The sequence below is a fragment of the Electrophorus electricus genome, chromosome 3, assembly GCF_013358815.1.
Source record: "Electrophorus electricus isolate fEleEle1 chromosome 3, fEleEle1.pri, whole genome shotgun sequence".
NCBI classification, from domain to species: Eukaryota; Metazoa; Chordata; class Actinopteri; order Gymnotiformes; family Gymnotidae; genus Electrophorus; species Electrophorus electricus.
This window is the reverse complement of record NC_049537.1, coordinates 13,861,868-13,888,563: the sequence shown is the minus strand read 5'-3', so window position 1 is coordinate 13,888,563 and position 26,696 is coordinate 13,861,868. Positions and strand designations below refer to the sequence as shown.

Sequence of the window (26,696 nt, the reverse complement as noted above, 5' to 3'; positions counted from 1 at the left end):
TTATTAGCTGTGATAGCAGCCCAGAGGGGACCGAGAGGCCTCCTAAGCTTTCTAGGTTAACAGAACTCTCTGTGTGTGTGTATATATACAGACACACACACAGAGAGTTCTGTTAACCTAGATAGCTTAGGAGGCCTCTCGGTCCACACACACACACACACACACACACACACACACACACACACACACACACACACACACACACACACACACACACACACACACCCTTCTGATTGCAAGATCAACAGTTCCATCTCCTGGCTTCCAACAAGAACTACTGCTGAGTTTGTGTACAGATTGCAGAACAAGATTATTTTTAAAAGTACTCTGAAGATGAGAATAATAAATTAGGACTAAACATAAGCAAGGTTGTATAGTATGACTTATTTTTCAGATAAATGATGACTGCAAACCAAACAATTTTACTGAAAAATCAAAGTAAAAGTCAAAGAACATCAATGTCAAATATAAAACTCTTTGATGAACTTTTTTTTTTTCCCATGGCTTTTTCAATTCTCTTTTGTGCATGGTCCACACACATACTAACACACACAAACATCCATAATTTCTCTCACTTGAACCTACCGTTATAATGCAACGCCACACATCAGACACCTGTGGTTGACTCTGAGGATTTCAAGCACTCATTTTAATTTAGCATTCATACATGCGTAACTCCGTTGTCGACAACGGCCGAATATTGTATTAGAACCAAACAGCCTTGTCCATGATCTTAGGTCGTGTTGTGATGCATGGGGTGAGGAGGGTTGCCAAGTCTTTATAATAAATCTGGTACACCCCTGTATAACCCCAAAGAAAATGGGGGGGATTCCAGAGTGGCAGCACCGATGAGCTGCCTAATGGTGGTGGTTTCTGTCCCTTAAGACTTCCCAAAAGGGTAGGGCCCATGGCAGCCCTGAAGAAAGTGGGAAAGAAAAAGAGATGTGTAGGTCAGATCTTAGCACAAAACAAGAAACTTTCCTCTGCAATAATAGATAATTCATACAGAAACACTCAATCCTTTACAGAACTGATGTAGCCCAGAGTGTCTTATAACTTGTGCCTTTATCATGCGTCATCACACATCAGCAAACCTATTCACTCAGGTGAAGGACACTCCACCTAGTGGCAGACAGGCAGTGTAGCAATAAGTGCAGTCTGTCAGCTATATGCTTATAGCCATTAGATAAACATTGGCATATTTTTAGGACTTACAGCAAGAAACCATAAAGCTACCATCATCCAACCCATCTACTTATCAGCTTAGAATGGTACTATATTTTACTTTACACCATAAGTGTGGATAAGAGTTAATGTTTGAGGAGTCCCAGCGTTACTCGGCCCTTCGGGTTTGGGTGTGTAAATAATAGGTTTGGAATGAAAGACATAACACGGTATAGCAAATTTAAGCACCACACACCCAGCACTATCATAATAACTGTACAGCAGATGCCCAAGCTGCACACAGCGAGCCAACAGCTCAGTATTCAGTCAGCATTGGCAACTTACATTTTAAGTTTACTACAATTTTACGACAAAATTTGGTGAACCAGCTCAACAGTAGTTTGGCTCCTCATGATGGTATAAGTAGGGCAAACATAGCATAGTTTGTTCCTGTGCCACCAGTGTCCCCATCTCCTCACCTTAATATCACTGTGCTCAGTGGCCCTAGCAGAGTACAGCCACCACCACATATGTGCATGCCTGCTGGTGCTGACAGTTATGATGGGGATTTTGCCCTTGACTTCCTCTAGTCTCTTTATCAAGTGCCTCCGTGCTTTGTGTTTCAGTAATGCTCTCTTAGGACCCCGGTATGTCAGAAAAACTGCATCATAACTCAGTTGACTGACTCCACCAAGTAGCACATCAATATAGACATCTATGCAGTTCACATTCTCTATCATTTTTCACAGGCTCTGCAGTAAGAACAACCTTTGACATACCAGAACGAGCAGCACTTTGGTTGGGACTATAATAAAAAGCTATTGTACAAACTGGATTAACAAAATGAGGACGGATGTAATTTAATACTGTGAATCACCCCGTCAAAAGATTTGAGAACAACAGAGTGACAATATTAGGGAGGACCTGATCTTTGTTTAATTCTGCAAACATTTAAGGTAGGAGGGAATATCATTTGCCATTGGAGTTACCAATAAATACACTAAAAGAATGCAATTTGCTGGTTAGCCATTATGGGATTTTCGCAAATAATAATCCGATCCATTATGTAAACTTTATATTTGTAAAAAACTGAAGCAAAAATACAACTGATTGAATGTTGCTTCCATAAAATCATTATTGATATTTCTATTATTTATTTAACCCAACAAAATGTTAGTTGTTACCAATTCCCGCCTTTTACATAGGTCTGCCCTGCTGCATATGATATTGGCAAAAAAACAATATTGGTTTTTATAGATCATATTCAGAAACCAAGCTACCATCACAAGTAAATCAAAGGGTATTTCCTTAATTATTAAAATGAACAGGAATCATGCATAATGGAACTTTTGGCATCATCTACTTTGAAAAGAGAAAAACACTGCCCAATGTTGGTACATACCTGGCTGTACGTCACTACCGATAAGTTGTTTTGGAGACCATTTGGTGTAATATTTACAGAGTTGTGAGAGAGTCCATTTTGATCTTGCTGAATGGAGTCCAGAGGTGCCACCCAGGGACCTCTGGGGTCCTTTAGGTTATCCTCATTGGCGTCTTGCTTGTTCTTCTGTGGTGAGGCAAAGGGGTTGAAGTCTCCTTCCACATTGCGGTGTGGTTGAGTGTTGAACTCAGTCTCGAAAGAAGATAGCTGCTGTGTCACGCCAAGCAGACCCCCAACCTCCACACTCAGGATCACCCAGATCACATCTATAGAACAATCAATCATAAATCATTACTAGTGGACAGTATATGTATTCATGATGTACATGATTGCTACAGGGTAAAAAGCAACACAAACACTTATGCATTTTCCACTACTGTAAGGCTAGCACATATTTTAGCCCATATTCTATTTACTATGACCATGGAATCTGCTTTATTTTCAGTTTCAGCAAAAGAGGACAAGAACATTGGATTGTGTGTGAGTGAATAAATTACATTCCACTACAGGTACTGACTGCTATAATGTACGCCTGCTGTCTCACCTCCGTAGAAGAGTCCGGTAGCTGTGCACATTCTCCACTGGCCCTGGTACATGCCTGGATTAGCTGGACTGTGCATCTGCACACTAACATCTGAGATTTCTTGAGGCTCCAGGGACCGCACCATTACCATATTCACATGGCCAAACTGATCCCCTCCTATGTATTTTAGACAAACACCTGGGGGCCATGATTCTGACCCTATGGGACATGACAACACAATACATCACACAAGCACATTTTTAATATGACTATAATGAAGAAGAATCATATTGTCATTCTAATGAGAATCCACAAATGTTCACAGCAGTAAAGTTAGTAAGTAGGTTTTGTAATTACTAAATTGTTTTAGTTTTTTTGACTGGGTTCACTACTGCTAGAACATGACATGTTACAATGTATTTGTATCATGGTAGGACAGGATTGTACCAACCTGTGTTCTGTATCCTCCATGTTTTTGTGAACTGTGTGTCAGGAGGCACAGACTCTCCCTCTCCAATTGTTACATCTTCTACAAAAGACATTGATGGTGTATTGATGTTCGGACTCTCAAAGTCATAATATGCTCCAATTGCTGCTTGAAGATTCCTATTAATAAACAGAAAAATATTACAAAAATAGAAAGATAATGTTCAAAATTAACTTTAGTTTATTCAAAATAAGCATGAGAAAATGTATAGCGATCCACTAAGTTACTACTTGTATGCTGCTGTATAGAGAAGAAATTCTTAAGTCAATGCTACAATATAGAACATTGACCTAAAACTATTGTTGTGCTAACCTAGTGAATTACAAAGAAATAGCTAGCTACACTACATAAAAATAACGTTAATACCAAAACAAACAAGTAATCGGAATATAGAAAGGATAGTGTGTTTGGCTGTGACTTGTCTTCAAAAATGCAAATAAAGTAGCAAGCAAGGTATGAGTAAGAAGGTGCGTCAAATAACTCGACGTAAATACTTTGACCCCCGACGATACCTAGCTAGGTTAGCTAGCTAACTAGCTAGTTAGCGATACAATACTTACAAACTTAGCTTATAGTTAGCAAGCGTGTTATTAGCAACAGTCTGGTATGCTTCTAAGATAAATATTATTTCATTTAACCTAAAAGCACAAAACCGATACACTACGAATACCACTTCAAAACACTTCGATTGAGATTAGATGCCAAAATATTCAATGAAAGTTGAATCGTGACAGAGTGTGCTATCTCACAGGCAGGAGGGTAGGTAGCCAGCTACCTAGCTAGGTAGCGTTACCTGGGTTAGCTAAATTAAGGCATGTAGGTTAGTTAGCTAACGCTAGCTATGTGTAGCTCATCCCCCCACAGTCAACTGACATCCCAAGCATCATTTTTGTTTTCTCATTGTAGCAAGTTGTTAACTAGTCAATCAAACCTAATTTGTTTGTCTGCCGAATTAATCTCATCTTTGTCCTACCTAGCTAAGTTATATAGCTGGCTAGGACACAGTTTTGGATAAGTTAGCTACGCTCTTTTCAGCTAACCAAATGTCATGAGAAGTAGTTTGCTAGCTAACGCCATTTGATGGCTAACCGAAACCAGGACAGGATCATGTTTTAGTTTGCCACCTCCTGCTTTAAACAGAGGGTACACGAAAACTTATTTTCGTCCAGGAGAACTTTGCATTTAAATAAAAGTAGTCGAAAAATGTTTACAAATTACAAATGTCAGTGCGGCTAACTCTGAAAAGGCCTCATAAAAATCCTCGAACTCACCAGTTGGTCATGTCAAGAAAGAAAGCGCAGCCAGCGGGGTTGAGCTGGAAACCCAGCAGTCTTTGGAATTCTGAGATGAGAACATCTTTGTCCGTGGTGCCCATGCAACTAAATTTTTGCATGAGCTCCTGGTCCAAGTCTATGTCCATGCCCTCCATTAGTAGGTGTCCCGGGGCAGCGACGGGATAACTTTTAATTTAGTCCGAGGCCTTCTTCAGTCATAACAACCAAGTCAACAACAAGCTCAATACGCATGGCTGAGGGCAACTCCTGACGTCATCGGCCGCGGCAGAACGGAGGGGACGTCAGCTGTTGCTATTCGAGCGCGCCTTCTGAGTGGGTACCTGGACCAGCCCCCAAAGAAGGTGGGAGGGGTATACACTAAAAAATGTCGCGAAATATATCAAAAAATTTGTTGCTTTCCTCCATTTTGTGCCAAAAACCTCCATACGCTTATTTCCCCACATAATTTTGCCCAGCGTCTTTACCGGTTACAAAAAGGCTAGGGACATGATGGCCATGCACCGAGACCATGTATGCGCTCCATGGAAATTGGATTTAACTCTCAGTTCATATTAACCTCTTCACTTTAAGTGCACAGTCTTTACCAGGCACCACATCAAGGGCCAGCATTTGGTAATGTTAAGACACTGTATATTACAAAACAGATTAGTCCTTTCAGTAGAGTATAGAATATAGACTATCTTGATATAACACAAGTACAACAAAACGTGAGTTTGCAACACAAGTTGACTGTTGTGCGGTTGTACAATGTCTGTTACACTATAGTGTCTGTTCATGTTTCATATATTTATTGCTGTAATTATTTTTGCATTGGAGCATAGCAATACCAGGACTGGCTGCGTGCTCTTCTACTGGGCACATTTGCAAGCAGGTCTGCACCATTATTCAAGAAGATGCTAGACTTTATTGTGTACTCATGACATTTGATTTTTTTTTTTGTTTCTTCAAAAAAGGTAGTAAAATTGGGATTATGTGCTTTGGACCCTGTTTGTCCAAGGGGTGCTTCCTAACTATCTTCACAGCAAAATCAAAACATCCACCTACAGGTAAAAGTGTTGCATGCTAATCTATATGTCTAAAAGAATAAATAATCTAAAATCATAAATAATCTGTTGTAGATTCAGTATCTATATTTATTTTATTCTTGAGAGCTGTGATTTCACTTTGAAATATTTTGCACATACCTGTCAAGTTGTGCTTTAAGCATTGTCATGCGCAGCAGTTTCTTTCAGAAAAAATGACAGTAGACCATTATACTACATGGACATAGACTTGGAGAGCTTCAGTAACCTCATTAGCCAGCCTGTCAGTAAAAATAATACCAGGCCTTGGATCCCCAGGGTAGGGGCTAGTCCATGCTCAAGTGTGGACAGGGGACCAAGCAGTCTATGAATACCAGCCAAAGAAGTAGTACACAACAAATGCTGTTCCAAGCTAAAGAAAGTGATTATTTTTTCTCTTTGCATTTGATCTTATTTCCTGTTTTTTTTTTGGTTGGGTTTTTCTGTGCTCCAAACAATGGGACTTGCTGTTGCAGATATAGACTAAGCACAATTTAATTTGAGGTCACTTAGAACTGACTGTTTTGTGTTTAATGGAAAAAAAGACTGATTGAATATAACTGAAGGTAGTAGTTTTATGGTGTACTCCTGCCTTTAGTGGAGGTGGGGGGTTAGAGAGAATGCCAAAAGAAGAAATGAAGGAGAGGAAGGAAAAGGCTGTTTGAAAAACTCTTGGAGCTTCTCACCAGAGGGAGGGCAGAAGGATACAAACTGTGGGTGGGCTCTGATAAAAGTCAGATCAGGCCACCTCACACTCTGTTAGTTCAAAAACACTACTAGCAACAATGCAAAGACATTTTGCAACAGAGCAGCAGGAAATGCATGGAGTAATGTTCCCTCTTTAATTCCCCAGATAATACAGACAATAATGACAATACCAAGAGGACTAGGAGCATCTGTCTTGTGATCAGAGGTAAAGAGGATTTGTCCCATAGTGTGTGCCCCTGGGCAGACCCAACAACTGCTGCACAAGAGACTGGCCATACCTTCTTCCAGACATGAGTACAACGACTCCGGATACTGACCTCAACTTTGCCATGGTAGATTTTGTGAATCAGACTGGAGATAAGGCCAGGGGCATACCTGAGCCATCCTCCCAGACCAGGAGGAGGTCTCCTGGACACCTGAAGTTGACCCGCAGCCTCTCAAAGTCAGATTTGGACATGCTGGCATCCCTGTGCTGTGAGGAGGAAGGGGTTCTGGGAAGGAGTGGGTTGCTGGCCAGCTGCGAGGTGGAGAGGGAGCAAATGGACCGGCTGTCCTGGTTCACCTCCGAGTGGAATGAGGTAAGGGCTCAACGGCCTCTTTTCCTACAGAGGTGCCAGCAAAGATAGGGTTAACATATAAGCAAGAGGGACAGAGAGTGAGATTGCACTAAACACACATGATGAATGGATAAACAAAAGGAGGTGGGAAAAGAAGAAGGGGAAGCTTGGAAGCTGTGGAAGGAGAAGCTGGTAGTGTGAGTGTCTGTGGTTGAATTCTGAACACCTGGCTGGGCCCATCAGCCCCTCCTGCTACCCCATGCTGGCCACAGCACACGGGGCTAATTGGGCTTTAGCTGTCATTCCACATCTTCTCAGGCACCTTCCCAGGGGTCAGCCCACGCACACACACCACCCTTCCCTTCAGTCCCCTCTCCTCCCCCTCGCCTTCCCTCTGACAGGCCTTAGTCATAATCCTAGCCAGGGATGCTACTCTTATGCTCCAAAGAGTTTTATCAGCAGTTTGTAGTGAGTCACTGAGAGTGACAATGAAATGTGGATCCCTTAATCAATATGCATTCAATACATTCATACAGTATATCTACATACTGGGTGATTTATGCAATGTTTTCACAATAATATTTATGCGCAATGAAGATAACTCTTTCCATTGCCTTGCCTTCAGACATTCTTGCTAGTGCTGTTAAAATTTATATGCATGCCTGCCTTAAAGGAGCATTACCGTCTTGGTTTCTTGTGAGGATAAGACTCATGGTAGAGGGGTATAGAAGGACTGGTTCAAGATATGTGCCTCTTACATGAAGCTCTGAGCTCACCACTTAAACAGAAAGGAAGTGCCAAAGTGGGCTCTGATCAGAGGTAAGATGCAATGTTTAGTGACTGGGGTGGAGTATCCTGTTCTCAAGGGCATCCTGTTTTTCTGCAGTTCTCCTGTGCCGTTTCCTCTCTCCAGGTTCAGACATGTCGGGGGTTGTTAAGGGTGGTGAGAGAGGTGGATTTTACTGAGAGATTTTGGAGGCAATGAACAGCTGGCCATTACAAAGCAAGACTCCACATTCCCTAGAGCAGAGGTATTCAAACCATAATCCTTAAGGTATAGGCCCTACAGATTTTCCACCCTCCCTTTGTCTGAGAGTCAGGTGTGATGACAAAGTGCCAACCAGTTAGATTAATCATTTAATTAACTAAAAGGGATTACAAAATTCATATATAATAAAGCAGAACCAGCAAGCTGGCACACTGGCACAGGATGCCTCTGGTAAACCACTGGGAATGCTTAGTAAGGCTGCCAAAAGTATTTGGGAAACAACAGTCAAGAGTGACAGTAACTACAAGGGCCTTGACCTGTAAGTTGCGCTAGGTCTCTGACAAGCTTCAGATACTTGATTGATTCATTCCAAACCTTATTCTTTCAGTAGAAAGGAATATGATGTATGATGTACTCTCTAAGGGATTATGAAACTGTTCAGCTATGTTTTATCAGTAGGATCCTTAGGGGTTTAAATTCTATGATACCACAGCTGAATACCTACTGTACTGTATATGCATAATGAAAATACTCTACTTGTAATCCCAATGCACAAATCATAGCTTCATGTTGGAGTTTAGAAGAACCTCTTGCATTCACGACCTGCAGTTCTGAAATCACTGTGTACCACCTTGTAACCAAGGTGTGAATGTTTTAGAGTGTCCATAGAGGTGGTGGTGTTGTTTGTTATTATTTAAATAATTAAGGGAGTGGTCAAACATCATCAGCACAGATGGTAGTGTATCTCTATTCATAATTCATGCAGCAAGAAGATGTTGAGGGATAGCAAGAAAGCAAGAAAGATGCAAGGAGGAAAGGATGGGAGGTGGGGTGGAGGTCAGGGGAAAAAAAGACCCACCTGTCCTGACGCACAGTGCAGTGCATATTTGCTCCAAATCATTGAGTCAATAGTTGTGTTGTATTTCCTCTACTCACTTTACCTCTACACTGGTACCTATGAGTTGGACATGGCACACTGGGCCTGAAGATAAAGCCTGCTCTTCCTGTACAACCTCTCAGAAGTCTTTGGGGGTGGTAATCTTGAACCCAGTCTGGCACATGAAGAAAGGGCAGGGCAGTATTAAATCTTTATTATCACTTCACTACCCATTCTCTTAAAGCTGCTGGCTTTCCCATCTCCACTCGTTAGCATTGGACCTTGTGTGATGTCCCAGATTGCTGGCTCTGCAGACTGGGAACTTAGCTTTTCATGCACCATCTTTCAAAGCCTTGAAACTTGAAGACTCAGAGCTATGACTGCTGTAACTGATGGGTCTCTACCTCTTCCCTGTTCACCTCTTTCTCTTATACTCTCTCTTTCTTTTTCTCTTCCTCTTTTGCTCACTCTTCCTCCCCACTCTGCCTCGCTCTCATTTTCCCCCTCTCTCTCTCTCTCTCTCTCTCTCTCTCTCTCTCTCTCTCTCTCTCTCTTTCTCTCTCTCTCTCTCACTCCTGTCTCTCTCTCTCCCTTTCCCCTCCTCTTTCCTCTCTCCCTCTGTACTCAGTCTTGGGTTTTGGTATAATGAAGACTTCTGACCACAGTTCAGTGACTTCCTCTTACAATGAGAAATCACTGTACACATTTTCAGAATTGAGGGGTTTCACTAGAATTTGTGCAGTTTTTTTCTTACATCAACCATGTATTCATGAAGCACTCTCTGATTTATTTGTTCTTCAAATCCTTTTCAGATCCCTCATTTGCCAACCACATCTATGGTCAGGGTTACCCTTTTCTGCTCAATGCAACTTGGCATATCTGATTATGCCAAGACTCTGTAAATGTCAGGTGTTCAGTATGGATCTTGGCCACCTTGAGAACTGATCTAACAAGCCACATATTGAAGTGGCCTTGGTTGCAATGTTCTCGAATCTCAGTTATGTGTGGACATAAATCTGGAAACACTTTAGATATTGCAAGCAAGCAACATCATTCATTTTCCATGACAACCCCCTCCATCCATACATGTTTCCTATTAGTCTCCTAACCCAAGAGCTAAATAATACAGTTTGTGCGTAAAGCACATGGTTGTGCTGTGATCTCCTCAGCAACACCTATTTGATGAATGGTGAAAAAAGGAAATAAGAGCTTTTCTTGTTTTAAATTTAAAAAAAAGTTAAATAGTGCAGAATATTTGACAGGTCATTCACTTGTGGTGTTGTCACATGTTTCTGATCATAGTCGGAGCTCAGAATTATAAGACGACAGCATTATCCTAATCTCCTCATTCAGGGGCTGCCACTGTGAGTCTGGCTGTAAGAATTCCAGAAAGAAGACTCACTAATGGGGTGGTGGTGGTGGGGAGTTGGGCGGGGGGCCACACTTGTTCTGCCTTTCTTATGAAGTCCTGTCTAGGACCATTTCACTGAATTGCTTTCGTTCGCCTGCTGTTCATTCATTCAGTTTTGGTCTGAAACGACAGCTCTGTAGAAACTGTGTCAAGGGAATGAAATGGATTTCTCTTGATGGAGATTTGCATATACATTAGCAGCTCTGAGATCTCTGAGGTGTACCTTCAGAGGCTGTGATGATGTAAGGTGCACTCCATGGTGGATGGCAGTGGTGGGGTGGGGGATGCAATATAGACTGTAAGTAGGTTAATTTGGAGTGGAAAATGTGAAGGGCTGTGGCTTCGGGGGAACTTCCATGTGGGCCTTGGTGTCTGACTGGTAAATGAATCCAGACACTTGCTGACATGTTGATGCCACTAGCGCAGAGCAGAAGGGGTTTTTCAGACCGTAAATATTACATCAAAACCTTTTCCCTTTTCTATTTTTGGCCTCTCATGAAATATATTGGATTGATTAGATATGAGCCTATGGATTGATTACATAATCATAAAGACATGAGGCATGGTATCAGCTAAAGCACCAGGAATTGGTTCTGACTGTAGTCTGACTTCAGTCTGCTTTTATTCATTAACTTATTGTATTCGGTATTCAAAGGCATTTTGTAACTATCATTATGAAAGTTGTGTTTCGATTATACTTAACATATTAGTAAAAAATATGCCTATATGAAAATCAACAGGTTAGATTGGAGAAATCTATAATGCTAACATGTTAATGTCTTTTTAAAAAGTTTCCATATTTTTAAAAAATCCATGTATCTGACCTTCCTACTTCTCTCCACTAGATTGAAAGGATCATGACATTAATTGATGCCGGCATTGAGCTTTCCAAGGAGCCAGGGCCAGTGAGCAGAGGTAAAACACAAAGCTACACCTCAAAGAGAGTAAAATGGATCCATCTTTTACTGATCTCACCATACTTCTTAGAGAAGAGCCAAATGTGCACTGAAGTGGATTAATTGTAGGCTTCATTTCAACTCATTTCTTAGGAGGATCAGATGGCCCCACAGGAATGCTAAAAAGGCATTGTGCAGCATATAGAAAGCACAGAGCAGTGGGTAAGCTTCATTTTGTTGTTGTTTTGGCCTTTGTCATCCAGCAACCATCAGCTCTAGGGGTAGTGCGTGCTCTCAGCCCCATTTAAACATATCTTTTCATTTGAGAGCAATTGGACAAATTAACATAATGTTGAATGAAATTGCCTGGTTTAGGATTTGGTTGCAAAGCCAGTCAGTGACTATGTGACCCATATAGAAGATCACCAGTTGTCAGGGTTCGAAAGCAACAGAGAACTTCATTACTGTATTTAACATTGTTGAGCATTTGTAATTTACTTGCTTGCTGAAGCTTTTAGAGAATGTCTACTCTACTACAATTAAGCAGACAGGTTACTTTTGACATACCTAACAGCTAGTTACTTTGGTGAGTATGTATTTTCAGTGAACTAAGAAAAATATGAATGATTGCATTTGACTTTTGATAATTAAACAAAATGGAGTGTACCTGTTTTTACTGAAAAAGAACTATAGTTAAAGTTGTCTGTTACACAGCATTATTGCATTATTACATTATTCCTTTAGCATATAAATATAAGCCTTGCTTTTACTTTAACTTAATTTTAACTTAATTAAATTTTGATGAAGTACTTCAATAATTGCATTTTTGAAGGACTTTCACTTTCAGCTGAGAAATACTACATTAAGCTCTTTCTACCTTTACTCAAGTGAAGGATTTGTGTTCTTCTCTCAGCTCTGCCAGATGCTGGGAATCTTCCTTACTCTTGCTCTGCCAGGATTGTAATGCAGGCTCTCTCAGTTCCTGTCGTTGGAGGCGTTGGAGGCTTTCTCCTTCCAGTCCTCACTAAGCACAATATGTGCTCCATAGGCTCCAGGCCGGATGACTGAATCAGCCAGTCACAAACGTTCCACTTTTTTGGCCCTGAGAAACTCCAGAATCACTTTATTCGTTTGTATGGGGTCACAGTGTTGCTGTTTCACCCACTGGGCTTTGAGATGTTTGGTTGGATCTGAGCAGACATTTCTGCACATTGCAGAATTCATCCTTCTGTTGCAGATGGCAGTCACATAATCAATACAGACAAAGTCTTTTCTTCTGCCAGCTATACATGCCCATGGTTGCCATGTTTCAGAGATGATGCAATATGCTTTGAATCATGAGCAAATTTTTTTTAAATTGATCTAATTTAGCTACTTTTTAGCAAACTGTGACTTGGTCTTTTTGTCCTTGAAGCTGTTTTGTATCTTCTTCTGAACCCCCAAGGTCACGCAGGTGTATTTTCCTCCTTAGGCCGGTGTTTTTCAACCTAGTCCTTAGTCTTCAGCACTCTCTCTCACCTCTTAAATTGCATGAACCAAGCCATTAAAAACACTGTATCCCTAGCTGGGTCTGGATCATGGTGGAAATGGGAACCGTCAGCTTAGCTGATATGAATACATTCTGGATCACATTCTTGATCTCTTCAGCAGTTTTTTGGACGTATTCTTCAATCTTCCTTGATCTGTCAGGTTGCTTGCAGATACTAAGCTTATCAATAAACTGAATTTAAACATGATTTACATTTTGGCTTGGTCTCTTGTTTATTACCTGTTGCAACTGAGACACCAGCTGCCCATTAGTTACAGCCACCAAAATGGAGGGACTGTCTGCGATTCACCCAGCAAAGATGAATATACTCTCATATTAAGGCAGAATTCCTGCATTACATTGCATTGTTCCAAATCCAATGTGCTGGAATACAGAGCCAAACCAACACAAATTGTGAATTTGGGATCTTCACTGCTCTGTGTTTTAAGTTCGATAATACTTTTTTGGCATAGCTGGAGGTCTGTCTAATCCTTCTAACAAATGGGATGAAATTAATCGACCTAACGGATTGCACTGTGTTACCAGCAAACTGCGCTGTAAATCCATGCATTAATTAAGTCATCTTATTTAAGCGTAACTCTGAACACACTGGCAAGCGTCTTCCTGTACACTGCTGTCATGTATCTGAGGCCTTTTCCTCTACAGCACAAATTCCTGTCTGCCCTTCATGGCTGTGACTTGGCGCAGTGTTTTTGAGTGCGGTATTTTGACACAGACACCCACTAATACACTATGGGTACCTTGGCCTGATTTAAACAGGATACAGAGTGACCCATTTCTTCAGCTATACTGGTCATCCCTGTGACTTCTGGTAATTAGGCCTCAAGCATCCTCCCACATATACAGTGTTGGCAGCCCAAAGTGATAGCTATATTGAGCTATATATCGGTATATTTTCAAGAGGCTTTGTCTGGGAGGAGTGCAGTCATTGAGTGCTGAACTTCCTAAAGTCTTGGAGAGGAGGATGTCGCCGTGTGGGATCTGAATTTGTGAGTCATTATTTGTGAGGGAGTGCTCTACAGACAGCCTTGGGAGGCTCTCTGCCTGTATGGAATGGTTTTCAAGGTGTTTTTGCAGCATAAACAAATGTTTTTGATGTTTTTTTATTCATAGCTGATCTTATCTGTCAATGTAAAAGTGTCAGTTTTAAAGAGGTCTACAATTTATTGGCTGAGTTGTCTTGAATCCATTTTGCTAACATTTTTTTAATGAACTGAATTCATCTGAAGGCAGCAGTGTATCTGCAACACCCCTTTTCAGCTTGGATATCAAGTGGCTGGATAAACACTGCTGGATAACCAAATTTAGCAAAACCGGGCATGTGCACAAAACTTTCCTTTAAGAGGAGTTGGTGTTATAACCCTATAATGAGCATTATCCATATTTAGGGGAAAATCTTAGGGGTTTACTCATTTAAATTACAAATCACCATCAGTTTTGTTTCACTGCAAACAAATGTGTTTCGCATAGATGCTTGCATCAGATGACTCTACCTCCTCTGGAGTTTTGAACCAGTTAACGATGATGTCCTTGTCAATCACTAAGTGTGTTACGCTGACATCATCTCAGGCAGAGGTTTTTGCCTTTATATTGTAAGTAATGTTCAGGCAGACTGACAGCTCATGTGATTAGCCTCCTCCCTCATGCAATCTCATAGTTACCTGCATGCATGCACATGCATCGATGTGTAACACCAAAGGAGAATATTTCATGACGCCTTTCATGCTGAGGAGTGTGAGAGTTGCATATGCTGCCATGGAAATGTAAGATAATGGTGCACATTTTTAACAATACGAAATCCCTGTGGTTGATTAGGCTCAGATGTTAGCATTTTCTGCTGTGAAAGTCGGTTTGGGAAGGATTATGGTAGGATAACTACAGTGTGTGATTGTGTGTGTGTGTGTTTGTGTGTGTGGGTGTGGGTGTGTGAATGCATGGTGCATTTCGCTGACTTAACATGCGGCTCCTGCTCCTCAGCAATACAGAGACACGTTCATGGATGCAATTTCTCTGATAATTTGCCATGGACTTTGACCGTAATTTAATTTTTCATAGACAGAGTGCATGGCCTCTGTAAGCCCTTAAGTGTGTAAAAGGGATGGTGGTAGTGGGTGGAGATCAGACATGTTTTACTCTCCCTGTTTCCTCTCATTTTCTGATTGGTCCTGGCACGGTGGTTTGTGATTTGGGTTTGTCTCTCTCTCTCTCTCTCTCTCTTGCTCCTACCTCAACAATGTCCTTTCTGCACCAGCAAGATCAGAGAGCCTGTGTGCAATTTTAATCAGTGCGGTGAACAGAGAAGAGAGCAAGCAAGGTATGGAGAGAGAGAGAGAGAGAGAAAGAGAAAGGGAGAGAGTGGGGGAGGCTGGGGATTGAACGTGTGTGTATGCATTAGAAACAGAGAGATAGAGAGAGAGCAAGAGAGAGAGATAGAAAGTAAGGAAGAGGGTGAGTGTGTGAGGATTGAGCCAGTGAAAAGGAGGGGGTGGGGGGAGGGAGGGAACGCGTATACACTGTGCAGTGGCGCGCAGCGTCAGACAGCATATGGCAGCCCCGCAGTGCTTGCAGACAAGAGAGTGTCAATAAGCGAGAGCAGGCAAAGGAGCTCGTGGTGAGGAAGTGGCCATAGAGAATAGAATTAAAAAAAACCAGAAGAACAAAAGAAACAATGCAAGAAGCACCATTGCGTTGAAAGGGATTAGGATGAGGGCATCTGCACGACGTGGGATTGATGACTGCAGCCGAGGAGGGACGGCGGTGCCACTGGCTTTCGGGAGGAGGGTGTCATCTGGAAGCTTTGCTTGCTGAGCGGCGATTGCAGCTGCCGTTGTGACTCAGCGCGCCAGGCTCTGGGGATGCAGCAGAGCCTGAACCCGGGAGCGGGACCCCCAGGAACGTCGGCCACGGACGAGGAGAGCACTCAGCGCGGCGCTGGACCGCAGCGAAGGAGAAGGAGCCACCTGCAGGGCTTCCCAATGGAGTTATCTGTCCACCGTTTCAGCCTGCCTGCTTTCTGCTGGATCAAGGGTTGGCTGTACCTGCGTTGATGATACACTCTGCTCTGGCATGCTAGACCACCGGAGTGCGTTTAAGCCGAGAAGGACCAGTAGTCCTTGGATTACAGGGAGAAGAAAGTAGTCGTCGTCAGACGCTAGTTGATTTGGCAGTGGCCATATATGCAACTCTTTTATGGGTTTTTTGGGATAGAGGAACTCTGAATCAACGGTAGGGCAGTGAGGGAGCGTGGACTTGGTAAATGTGACATGAATTTCATCTCAGTAATGATGCAAAAGAGTGATGTAAAAAGAATCAGTTTTGTGTGACAGTCAATTGGTTGTCGTGGTTCATACATTTATAAAAAAAATAAATAATCAGGGGGATTTTGAGAAGCTTTCCACTGAGTACCACTGAGTAGATTTGTTTGAGCTTTGTAATCTGAAGGGCTGTGTGCTTCTAACAGAAATGTGTATGTTGGGGAATATGTTTCTTGTTTGTTGCTAACAGTAGAGGTGAAGTTCCCTGAGAACTTTCTGTTCTTCCCATCACACCACAGACCCCTTTTAAGTCCAAGCAGTTTGAAGATGATCCAAGGGAGCCAATTAAGCGTGCACCGGCCCACTCTCTTCCTCTCCTCTTGAAGGACAATGCCAAATTGCCCTTCCTCACTGGCCACGCTTACTTGAAGCCACCCTTAAAAAAGGACCGCCAGCCAACCTCTACTTCCACCTGCCCATCCTGCCCCTCCCCCACATCAACCCCCACCTCCAAACCCTCAAACCCCCGCTGTCCAGCGGCGGAGGCTCCCGGTGGCCTGCTCATTCTCGTCTGCGAGTCGTGGGCCTCCCTGCTGCCGGCGGCCCTTCGCCCAAGTCTGGACCCTGCCTTGCTGCTGCTGCCCTTGGCTCTGTTGGCCAAAGATGATGTGGCAGTGTCACATCTCGGCCTCGGAGTGCCGATGCTATCGGCTGAATGGCTTCTCGCTGCTCAGACGCCTCCCTTTGTCGGCAGACACGGCGGGGAGCCGGGTGCTGGGGCAGTCAGTGGGGGAGTGGCTGGAGCACGTGGGCTTCCCCCAGTATGAGAGCAAGCTGCTCCTCAGTGGCTTTGATGACCTGCGCTTCATGGTGAGTTCGCCTCGGGTCGTTTTATCCCTTGCGCTCAAGTGATAGCTTGGTCAGTTAACAGTATGAACTGAAACAGTCTCTGACTCAAATATGCTTGTTAAACATTCATTTCATATCCTCTGAATTTCCCTCCAGAAGTAAAATAGGTTACAACTGGAATTGATCCCAAATAATACTTTATGGATGGTCTGTGAATATGTCGCAATTTTGTATAAAATGCATTTGGACATAACATCCTTTTGGAAAGAAACTACATAAATGTCTATGACAGTGCAAGGTATTGTCTTTTAAGTACTCCCATGTATTTCACTGTCTACACACATTTATTCAGTGAAATGAATGATTCTTTTGATGCCACTCCAGTGTATTTGTTGGAATGATTTCCACTGATCACAAAATGATTGGATTTTATTTAATAAAGAAGAAACTTGCACGCATGTCTCCAGGGTAGTAATGTAATGGAAGATGAGGACCTTAGAGAAATTGGCATCACAGACCCTGGCCATCGGAAGAAAATTCTCCATGCAGCAAAGAGTCTACCAAAGGTAGAATACATAGTACTATTACACACAGGTAATATTTATCTGCTACTAGGTTATGAAATGTTTTACCTATGAAGTCTAACATTATGTATGATGAACTGGATAACCACTAAACAGGTGTCCCTCAAAATGAAGATCTAAAGTGAATATTTTCTTCAGTTTGCAAATTATTCAGCCTCATTAGTGTAATTTGTACAAATCTTGAGGTTCAGTGTAAATTGTGCAGGTCTTGAGGTTTGATGTAAATTGTGCAGTTCTTGCATTTTGTAAATTGTGCTTCACTCCACCACCTGTAGGTGAAAGCTTTGGGCTGTGATGGCAGTACCTCTCTGGCCTCCTGGCTGGAAAACCTAGGTCTGGGGGAGTATCTCCACAACTTCCTGTCCAGCGGCTACCGCACCCTCGAGTGCGTGAAGAACCTGTGGGAGTTGGAGATTGTCAATGTAACCACACTTCCCATTTCCCACTGCGAACATGCATGCATTATATGTTTCTTTACATCGCAAATGTGGGAAGCTGTTTATCAGATCTTCCATGTGTCATTATGACTGTCCCGTGACCACAATCACTTGGCATGTATGTATTGTGCCTGACTGGAAGTCCTCCTCGGTCAGCTCCTGGGGAGGTGCATTTTTTGTCCAGTTCAGATTATGGACCTTGTCCTGTCTCCTGTAGGTGTTAAAAATTGGCCTGCTTGGCCACAGGAAGAGGATTATTGCCTCAATAGCGGAACGCCCCTACGAGGAGGCGCCTTCCAAATCCAACCGTTTCTCCCAGCTCAAGGTGTCAGGCATCACACTGCCTACCATAAATTACATTCCTGACCATAAAATATATCATAAAGGTTCCTTTTCACCATTCAGACACCTGACCTCATGACATAATACTCTAATCTAAAGTTATGAGTAATGTTTATGTTATGTTTATAATGTACATTAATTGCATGTGTATGTCTGGGATTTAGATTCAGGACCTTTTGTCTCAGAATCCGGCACCACTCGGTTACATGGACCCGTCCACTAGTCGCTCCATGGACACCCTGCTGCCGCTGGGGGAATATGCGAGGAAGGGGCGTGCCGTGGATCAGGAGTGCAGCGCCTCGCTCCGCTCCTACAGTGAGAGGCCACGCTCGCATGTGAGTCTTGAATCTGTCATGCGGCCCTCACTGGTAATGCCGTCATTCATCAGAGAGAATAATGCTCCTGTTGATTAAAAAATTCACCTATGCTCTTGGCCAGTTTACTGCTGCAACCAAACCAGATGCCACTATACTTGAGATGGGTTGAAAATGAAGTAAGCCTTTGATGAATCATCTCAAGAAATGAATTCTTAATGAATTTACTTGCTACTAATGTGCCACTTCCTGGCTCCAGAACTCAATAAAATTCCATCTTTCAAATATTCACGATTCAGCTATGTCATCAATTTGTCTTCATCACTTCTGTAGGACCGGCACATAGATCGGCAGCGAGAGTCCCGCTTCAGCCTGCGGCCTCCGAGCCAGTCTGCTACATACACAACTGTCTCCACCTGGCACCACCATCCTGAGAAACTCATCACTGAGGCTTGTTGCTATGAAGCTAGTGTAAGTTATTTCTGTAACTCTCTGCATATTTATACACATCAGCATATATTTTGCATATATTTGAATGAATTGTATAAGAGTCTAACAGTGTAAGTTCACAGAGAGTTCAGGATTTGTTGATAAACTGTGCTATATTTAAGTGTAATTTGCACTAGACTAATTACAATCATTATGCTAGCTACACAGCAGCTAGTATACAGTCTATACTAGCTACAGTTATTGTGTTCATTAGTAAATACATGTTTATTAACCACTGATGCCATTCTCAAGTTACATATGCTATATATAACTATTAAGGTCCCGTATAATTATGAAAGTTCTAAGAAAGTACTGGAACAAAAGTATGTAATTGGGCCATTGTCATTCTAAAACCTCTTTGGAGAGAATAATTCAAAGGTGGCATCATTTCCACTGTCAGAACTGTGCAGACCATCTTATTAGTGACCTGATAAAGCAAAGATCGAAACTTTAACCTGTGCTTGATCACCCTACTGTAATACTGAGCTCTTCTCTTTGTAGTATCTGGGCTCTGTGATCATCAGAGACCTGCGAGGCATTGAGTCTACCCAGGAGGCCTGTGCCAGAATCAGGGTAAAGACAACAGGGTTTTCACACCTCTCGTTGAACTTGAATCAGGGTAATAACAGGAGTTTCACCTCTCATTATATTTAACTGAACTGCAGTGTCCTGGAGGCTCTGGTTTTTCACTCCAACAATCTGTCAGCTATTATTATCATGTCTCCTTTAGCTCGGGCAAAATTTTTTAAAACATTATTCAATTAGCTAATAGGGCACTAGGGCACAAATAATGCTGACTCATCAGTATACCAGACTTACAACCCTTCCCTTCCCTCTGCAATCCATAATCAGAAATCAAAGGACCATCGGAAAGGCCCCGTCATAATCCTGTCCATCACTTACAGAGGAGTCAGGTTCATCGATGCAGCAACTAAGGTGAGCTAGAGGCCAAAATCAGTTAATTCCATTTTTGCAAAAATCACATGTACACAGACCATGTCCTTCATCAGACCATCATTAACATTTAGTCATTCAGATGGCAAAATGTCCTCAATCTTATAATATCATCAAATGTGCACACACACATGCTCATGCAGGCTATAGTGGCAGAGCACGAGATCCAGAACATCTCTTGTGCGGCCCAGGACCCCGACGACCTCCGCACCTTTGCCTACATCACGAAAGACCTGAAGTCTGGACATCACTTCTGCCATGTCTTCACTACAGTAGAAGTGGTGAAACTCTAACCCTTCAGATCACTTGAACTATCTGCACACGCAGAGTGACTGCAGGAGTGCACTTGAGCCAGGAAGATGCCGATACATGAAATGCGAGAGCGATGAGATAGAAATTAAATCAAAATTAGGTTTTAATGTGGTCTTGTGTGTGGCCTGAGTGAGAACAGTTTCAGACAACAAATCTTTTTCCAGAAACAAGCTATTCAAGTTACAGATCTACTTTATATATAAATTGATCATACATTTTTGTGACAGGTGGCTTGGTAGACTGTTATGCTCACAAAGTCATTATAAATTGTGAAAATGTGTAAAAAAAACCAAAACAAAACAAAAAAACAAACAGCAAAAGCATCCAATACACCTGTATAAAACACTGAATGTGAAACAAAAGCTAAATTAATTATAACAAAAGTAGGAAGTATCAAAAGTAACTGACAAAAGTAATTGAATTGATCACTAAATTGTATTGGAGTTAGTAAGACTGCACATTAAATTGCTTTTAGTCAGATTTTTCTCATGTCTTTCATATTGTACTCACATGTGGTCTTTCCTGACACAGACACAAACCTATGAGATCATTCTGACTCTGGGACAGGCGTTTGAGGTGGCCTATCAGGTTGCTCTTCAGGCACAGAAGGCCCGACGTCACAGTTCCTATGGTCTGGCCTCAGAGATCATAGAGACTAGGAGCAGCAGACCGACTTCTCAGTCTCGCAACAGCACTCGTCGAGCAATGGTAAGTAACAGTACAAAATAAACTCTGACTGACACAGCTTGATTTTTTTTAGCTGTTTTTGACAATGTTTGTACTGGTCTCTTTTGGTATAAGGTGTCCCATGTTGTAACCATTTATGTATATTCTAGACATAATAGAAAAGCTTCCCTGTCCTAAATGATTTCTGACTTGTGTCTTCTACTGTCCCTGACTTGTTGCCCTAGGCCTGTAACACGATTATCTCTCCTCCTCCTCCTCCTCCTCCTCCTCCACCTCCTTCTGCTTAGGGTGCACCTGTGCTAGAATGCCGCTGTTGCTACTGTCACACCTGCTCTGCTCACCGCCCCTCCTACCTCCCGCTGCCCTCTGTCAGCCCTGGAGTCCAGGTTCTGCATGTTATTCAGACTTTCTTTCTACCTGTCTCCTTCTTTTTGCTCTCCCTCACATCCTCCCTTTCTCACCTCCAAACATTTTCCACCCTCTAACTAATTTTCTTGCCACTTTTCCTTATTTTGGCTTGTCTTTTATTACCATTCACGTTTTGGTTGTCAGGCCATCGGTTTTACAGCTCAGGATGTAGGTCAGGCACTCCTGTGAGGGTGCTGCAGTGTTTGTTTGGTCAGGCACTCCTGTGAGGGTGCTGCAGTGTTTGTTTGGTCAGGCACTCCTGTGAGGGTGCTGCAGTGTTTGTTCAGTCAGGCACTCCTGTGAGCGTGCTGCAGTGTTTGTTCACTGAGGCACTCCTGTGAGGTTGTTACAGTGTTTGTTCACTCAGGCACTCCTGTAAGGATGTTGCAGTCAGGTGCTCAGGTGAGGATGATCCAATCCTTGTTCGGTCAGGCACACCTGTGAAGGTGCTACAGTGTTTATTTGGACAGGGACTCCTGTGAGTGTTGCAGTGCTTTCTTGGTCAAGCACACCTGCATGGTGTTGCAGTGTTTGTTTGGTAAGGCATTCCTGTAGGGGATCTGCAGTGTTTGTTTGGTCAGGCACTCCTGTGAAAGTGCTTCAGTGTTTGTTTTGCCAGACACTCCAGTGAGAGTGATGCAGTGTTTGTTCAGTGGGGAACTTTGTGAATGGGCTTATATACACTTCAAAAATTGCATCAGGTTGACATGTGTTGGCTCAGTGGTCTTATCTTGACAACTTTAGGTTTTTTCAGTAATGGTGGTGCTTAAGGGAATGTGTCAGCATTTATTCATCATGTGGTATATAATCCTTAGAAGGCCTACAGCAGCATATAAGAAACAATATCATGTGGGTTGTGATCCATATGGCAAAGTAAAAAGTGATTCATGAGAGTTATTTTCAAGAAATTGCATTGAAATGCAGTGATGCCTTCAGTCGCCATTGTGATGCTTCAGCCTGTCCTCTAAGGAGATGTTACAGCATCTAAATTTAGCATATAAGTGTCATCTGAAGGTCCTAATTTAAATGTGTATCATATCAAGTTTGGAAAGTATGTTGTAACTTTTGAAACTTGCTGATTTACTAGTGAAAAAAGTACACGATCTGAATAATACATTAGTTTGAAGGAATGGTTTGATATGCTAAGATGGCTAACACTGAATAAACAATATCACAGTCATCTAGAAGTATGCAACTGAGATCACGTTAACTGCTGTCTTTTTTCCTTGCTGGCTTTTGTGCACTTTTAACAGTTTTAATATTTAGGTCTTAAAGACCCCAGAGAATGTCATTTTAAAATACACTACACAAATGCACAAATGAAAATATTCGGTAGTACCAAGTTAAATTTGCAGGTGGCACAGCAGTAAATGTTCTCAGTGCAAATCATGATCAAAGTAAAGAAAAGAGCAAGTGCTTTCAGTTGCTTAGTTTCAAAGCAACATACGAACTAGTGTGAGAAGCAGGCCCCGGTGTTGCTGTAAATGCTCGCAGCACCTTCTCTACGATGTGTCCACTCTGTGGAGCTTGATGTGGACGAACATTGGCTGCCGTACCCTCCTGCAGTCTCATGCATCCCCCCTTCCCCTCCTCCTCCCTCCCCGGCAGATGGACCCTGCAGAGCAGGACACAGACGTGCAGTCCTTGGGCAGCACCAGCTGGCTCTTCGAACCCCGCGACTCCTCAAGGCCATCCAGCAGCACCAAGTACGAGACCACCATATTCTGAAGTGCAGCAGCAGGGGGAAGGGAGGCTGAGCCCCAACCCTGGCCCTGGCTGCCCATTCCCCTCCTAATAACTTAACCTTCTCCCCCCTGAGAAAACTCTAGTGCCCTGTGCCTTTTCACTGTGATTTGTACCCTCCCTCAGGGCAGATCTGCTTCTTGCACCTCACTGTCCGTCCCCCCCCCCCCCTCGCTCCTTCTCGCCTGTGTAGTCTTCTTGGAGAGACCCAGTCCCACCGCCCACTTCAACACGTTGACTGGGCTGTCTGAATTCACTGGACTCTGCCTTCAAGGCATACACTCTGCCCTCCAGGTGTCCTCTGCCCTCAAGACACACTCCTTGAATTCTTCCGTCTTGGTCTGACGGCACACGCAATCGCCTCTGAATTGTTCAGCCTGACTTTCTTTTTTAGCCACAATGCTGAATGTTTACAGACCAACCTCTCATATCAGTGGGTTTTGCCTCTGAGCACAAACATAAGCATAGCTGTTTATTAAATCTCATCATGTAGTTCAGATAGCTGTAGCATTTATATATGCCCTCATTCTGGCTGACATGCACAGACCTTTGACAGCAACTTTTCCTCATCAGAACAGCAATACTGTCATTACCAGTGTTGAATATACTACCATTCATCGCCATCAGAGATGCAATGTAGAACAAATTTCTTACACTCTTACACTCTGCCCCCAAGTACTATATCAGCTCTTCCCACCCATCAATTATTTTCAGTTCGACCCATATTTCCTTAGCCCTTATTTCTTCACCAGTGAGCTACTCTGTATTCCCAATCCACACAGTGCTTCCTCTGTCTGACCAGGCATCTGCAGTTGTAAGGATTTACGAAGAGCATCTGTTCCAGTGTCTGTGCAAACCATAGTTTGGGATTTGACACGCAATAATACCTGAAGAGGGCAGAGACCTAAATTGAGCTGAGCTAAAGTGAGCGCTAAAGTGTTCCGAGGCCACATTCTCCTTGGTTATCTTACTGCAACTCGTGTTAACATTGTTGGTTACATTGATAATCATTTTTCTTCCTTACTTTAGCATATATGTAGCACCACCAGGGCTATGACTAAGTGTGATCAATTTCAGCATGGATTTGACTTACTGGAGTTTATTTCTTGAAGAGTTTCAAGTGAAAATTGTGAGCAGTCTGTATTCTTACATTGTAGCCTCACGTAGTAAATACAGCATTTGTGTATATCTGTTCAAGCTTTTTGATTGATTTGTTTTGTATATATGACCCGCTTTCCTCAATCAGAGCTGTCGACAAACTGAGACATTTATATGAGACAAAACATATTCAAATTTAAATAGTAAATTCCTATATCTATTTTCACCTTAAAAGGAGCCAACCACAAACTCAATTATCTTCTACAAGAGGAAAGAACACTGGAGCGACAAAGTAAGGGAATCGGAGAAAGGACATTCAAAACACAATAAAGGAGCCCTTACCAGCATATTACAATTGCTAAATGGGCCTTGCCTTTATGTGAACGGAATATGAATCAGCTCAGATTTACTAGAGTAATTCCTGAAATGATGCACTACTAGACTCCCCAACACACACACACACACACACACACACACACACACACACACCTTCAGTCAATTTTGAGTTCTTCTTTGCAAAGACACACTGCAGTGGTTTATCTCAAACCTTCTAAATAAGTAGTGGTACATACACGTCAGGTTTCGGTTCATTTGTTGTGTCGCCTGCTGTGAATGTGCTGTGTGCGTTGGGCTGTTGCACAAGCCGGTGTTGTGCTGCTTTTCTCTGCCTCGTCTTGTCCCCAGGCCCCACTTCGACTGTTAACGTTGTCCTGGTTCCTCCGTGACCACATTGCACATCTTCGCCTATCACAGCCATGCCGTCGCATCCAGTTGTTTGTTTACCATTACTGGTTTGCACTTGTTTGTTTACCCCTCATTGATCAACAGTCCATCTGTCATGACATCACATTGTATTATGTCAGCTTTGTATGTATTGCTTGACTGTGTTCACATGAACAGTATAGCTAATGTTTCGATCTTGTACAAAGTTACCGTTCTGCTAGTAATCTTTAAAAGGGGGGAAATGGTTTGAATAGAATGCCTAAACATAAATTTCCACTTACTTAAATCAAATATATTTCTTCCCGTGTAGCTGACTCCGCCTTTCAAGTTTCCGGACACCAAGGTGTGAATAGAAGGGGAATCAGGTGAAACGTTTACATGTGAGTGAGAAAACGAGAGATGCCATCCGCTCAGTGGCATTAAATTTTGCCATGAGAATGATCCAGTACTGTGGGATTACTCTTATTATGGGCTTAGATATCACAAAAGAGGATTTGCTTGTGAGGTGGGTCTGTGTATTGAACACGAACTATTACAGAGCCACAGCATGCTAGTGTTTTATATAAAGAAATTACAGTTTACTTGATTATTAAACTACAAAAAAGACTGTCTGAAAGAGGCCAGCAACTTGTGGGAATTTTATGGAAGCTGTGGAAAACTGGAGTAGCATCAGAGTACTGAGCACTGTGTGGACATTTTCTTTATGTAACTTGGGGGATTACTTAGCTCTAGTGAACACCCAGACATGAGGGATATGAAGACTGAACATGGTAAAATATTAATCTGGGCTACACACACTGAATGTTGTGTTGACTCAGTTCTACAATGGAGTGCTTTCTTCATTAAAGGACTGCTTTTAGCATTGCTTGGAAGGCTTGTGTGACCCAAAGGCCACAACCATCATAAATTCTGAGTGGACAGAAAGCATACATGTTCCAGAGTGTCACAGTGTCTCCTATGTAGAGTGACTATATCACCAATGGAATCACCAGTGGAATAGACTTTACCTGAAGTAAATCAATTTTGACTGAATAATCACACTGTGAAACAGCATAAAAGCAGCACATTTATAGCTTTTACATTAGCAAGTTAGCGGTTATTTACACTGCAATGGGAGCATATGACTACAAGAAAAAAAGGCATCATGCTCCTTTATAATTTTTTACATATCAGTTATGATTACGTTAGAACAAAATTCCTCAATTCCTTTCTGAGACATTATTTTGTTTACACTGAATATTTGGGTATGATGCCAAGATTGAGACTTGATTAAAACTAAAAACATGGAAGTCAAAGTAACTGGAGGCTATGTTAAAATGGTCCAAGTTATGCTTTCTTTCCCAAACTCCTTATTTTATGTAACAATTATTTCAGTCACTTAAGTCACATCTACATAAATGTCCATGACAAAATAAAACTTTCCTTTTTGCCTATTTAGCCATTTATATTTCACACTTCATCGAGTGGAGACATTATAGATTTTAACTGGAGAGTTAGCTGTAAAGAGTGATGGAAACACTAATGTCTGTTTTAAATTAAAATCAG

General features: G+C 42.3%; 2 protein-coding genes across 5 annotated transcripts; one reads left to right on the top strand and one right to left on the bottom strand.

The window, feature by feature from the left end:
* Positions 1 to 406: 406 nt before the first annotated feature.
* Positions 407 to 5,162, bottom strand: ilrun (inflammation and lipid regulator with UBA-like and NBR1-like domains). Its single transcript, XM_027000573.2, has 5 exons — positions 4,887 to 5,162; positions 3,580 to 3,734; positions 3,150 to 3,347; positions 2,567 to 2,871; positions 407 to 916 (listed from the first exon to the last, which is right to left on the bottom strand). Exons 1-5 carry the CDS (start codon positions 5,042 to 5,044, stop codon positions 881 to 883), a joined length of 852 nt encoding a protein of 283 aa, XP_026856374.1. The 5' UTR covers positions 5,045 to 5,162; the 3' UTR covers positions 407 to 880.
* A 1,588-nt stretch (positions 5,163 to 6,750) lies between these two features.
* anks1ab (ankyrin repeat and sterile alpha motif domain containing 1Ab) lies at positions 6,751 to 26,588 on the top strand. 4 transcript variants are annotated; one of them, XM_027000596.2, is made up of 16 exons: positions 6,751 to 7,257; positions 11,358 to 11,427; positions 11,562 to 11,630; positions 16,966 to 17,081; positions 17,528 to 17,626; positions 17,920 to 18,066; positions 18,299 to 18,406; positions 18,588 to 18,758; positions 19,071 to 19,208; positions 19,728 to 19,799; positions 20,079 to 20,162; positions 20,324 to 20,461; positions 21,024 to 21,200; positions 21,467 to 21,565; positions 23,196 to 23,293; positions 25,462 to 25,511. In XM_027000596.2, the coding sequence occupies exons 1-16, from the start codon at positions 6,970 to 6,972 to the stop codon at positions 25,463 to 25,465; spliced, it is 1,878 nt and encodes a 625-aa protein (XP_026856397.2). In that variant the 5' UTR covers positions 6,751 to 6,969; the 3' UTR covers positions 25,466 to 25,511. The 4 variants fall into 4 exon arrangements, with proteins under 4 accessions (XP_026856397.2, XP_035379937.1, XP_035379938.1 ...); XM_035524044.1 differs by lacking the exon at positions 23,196 to 23,293 and having other exon boundaries at positions 25,462 to 26,588; XM_035524045.1 differs by lacking the exon at positions 21,467 to 21,565 and having other exon boundaries at positions 23,196 to 26,588.
* The last annotated feature ends 108 nt before the right edge of the window (positions 26,589 to 26,696 follow it).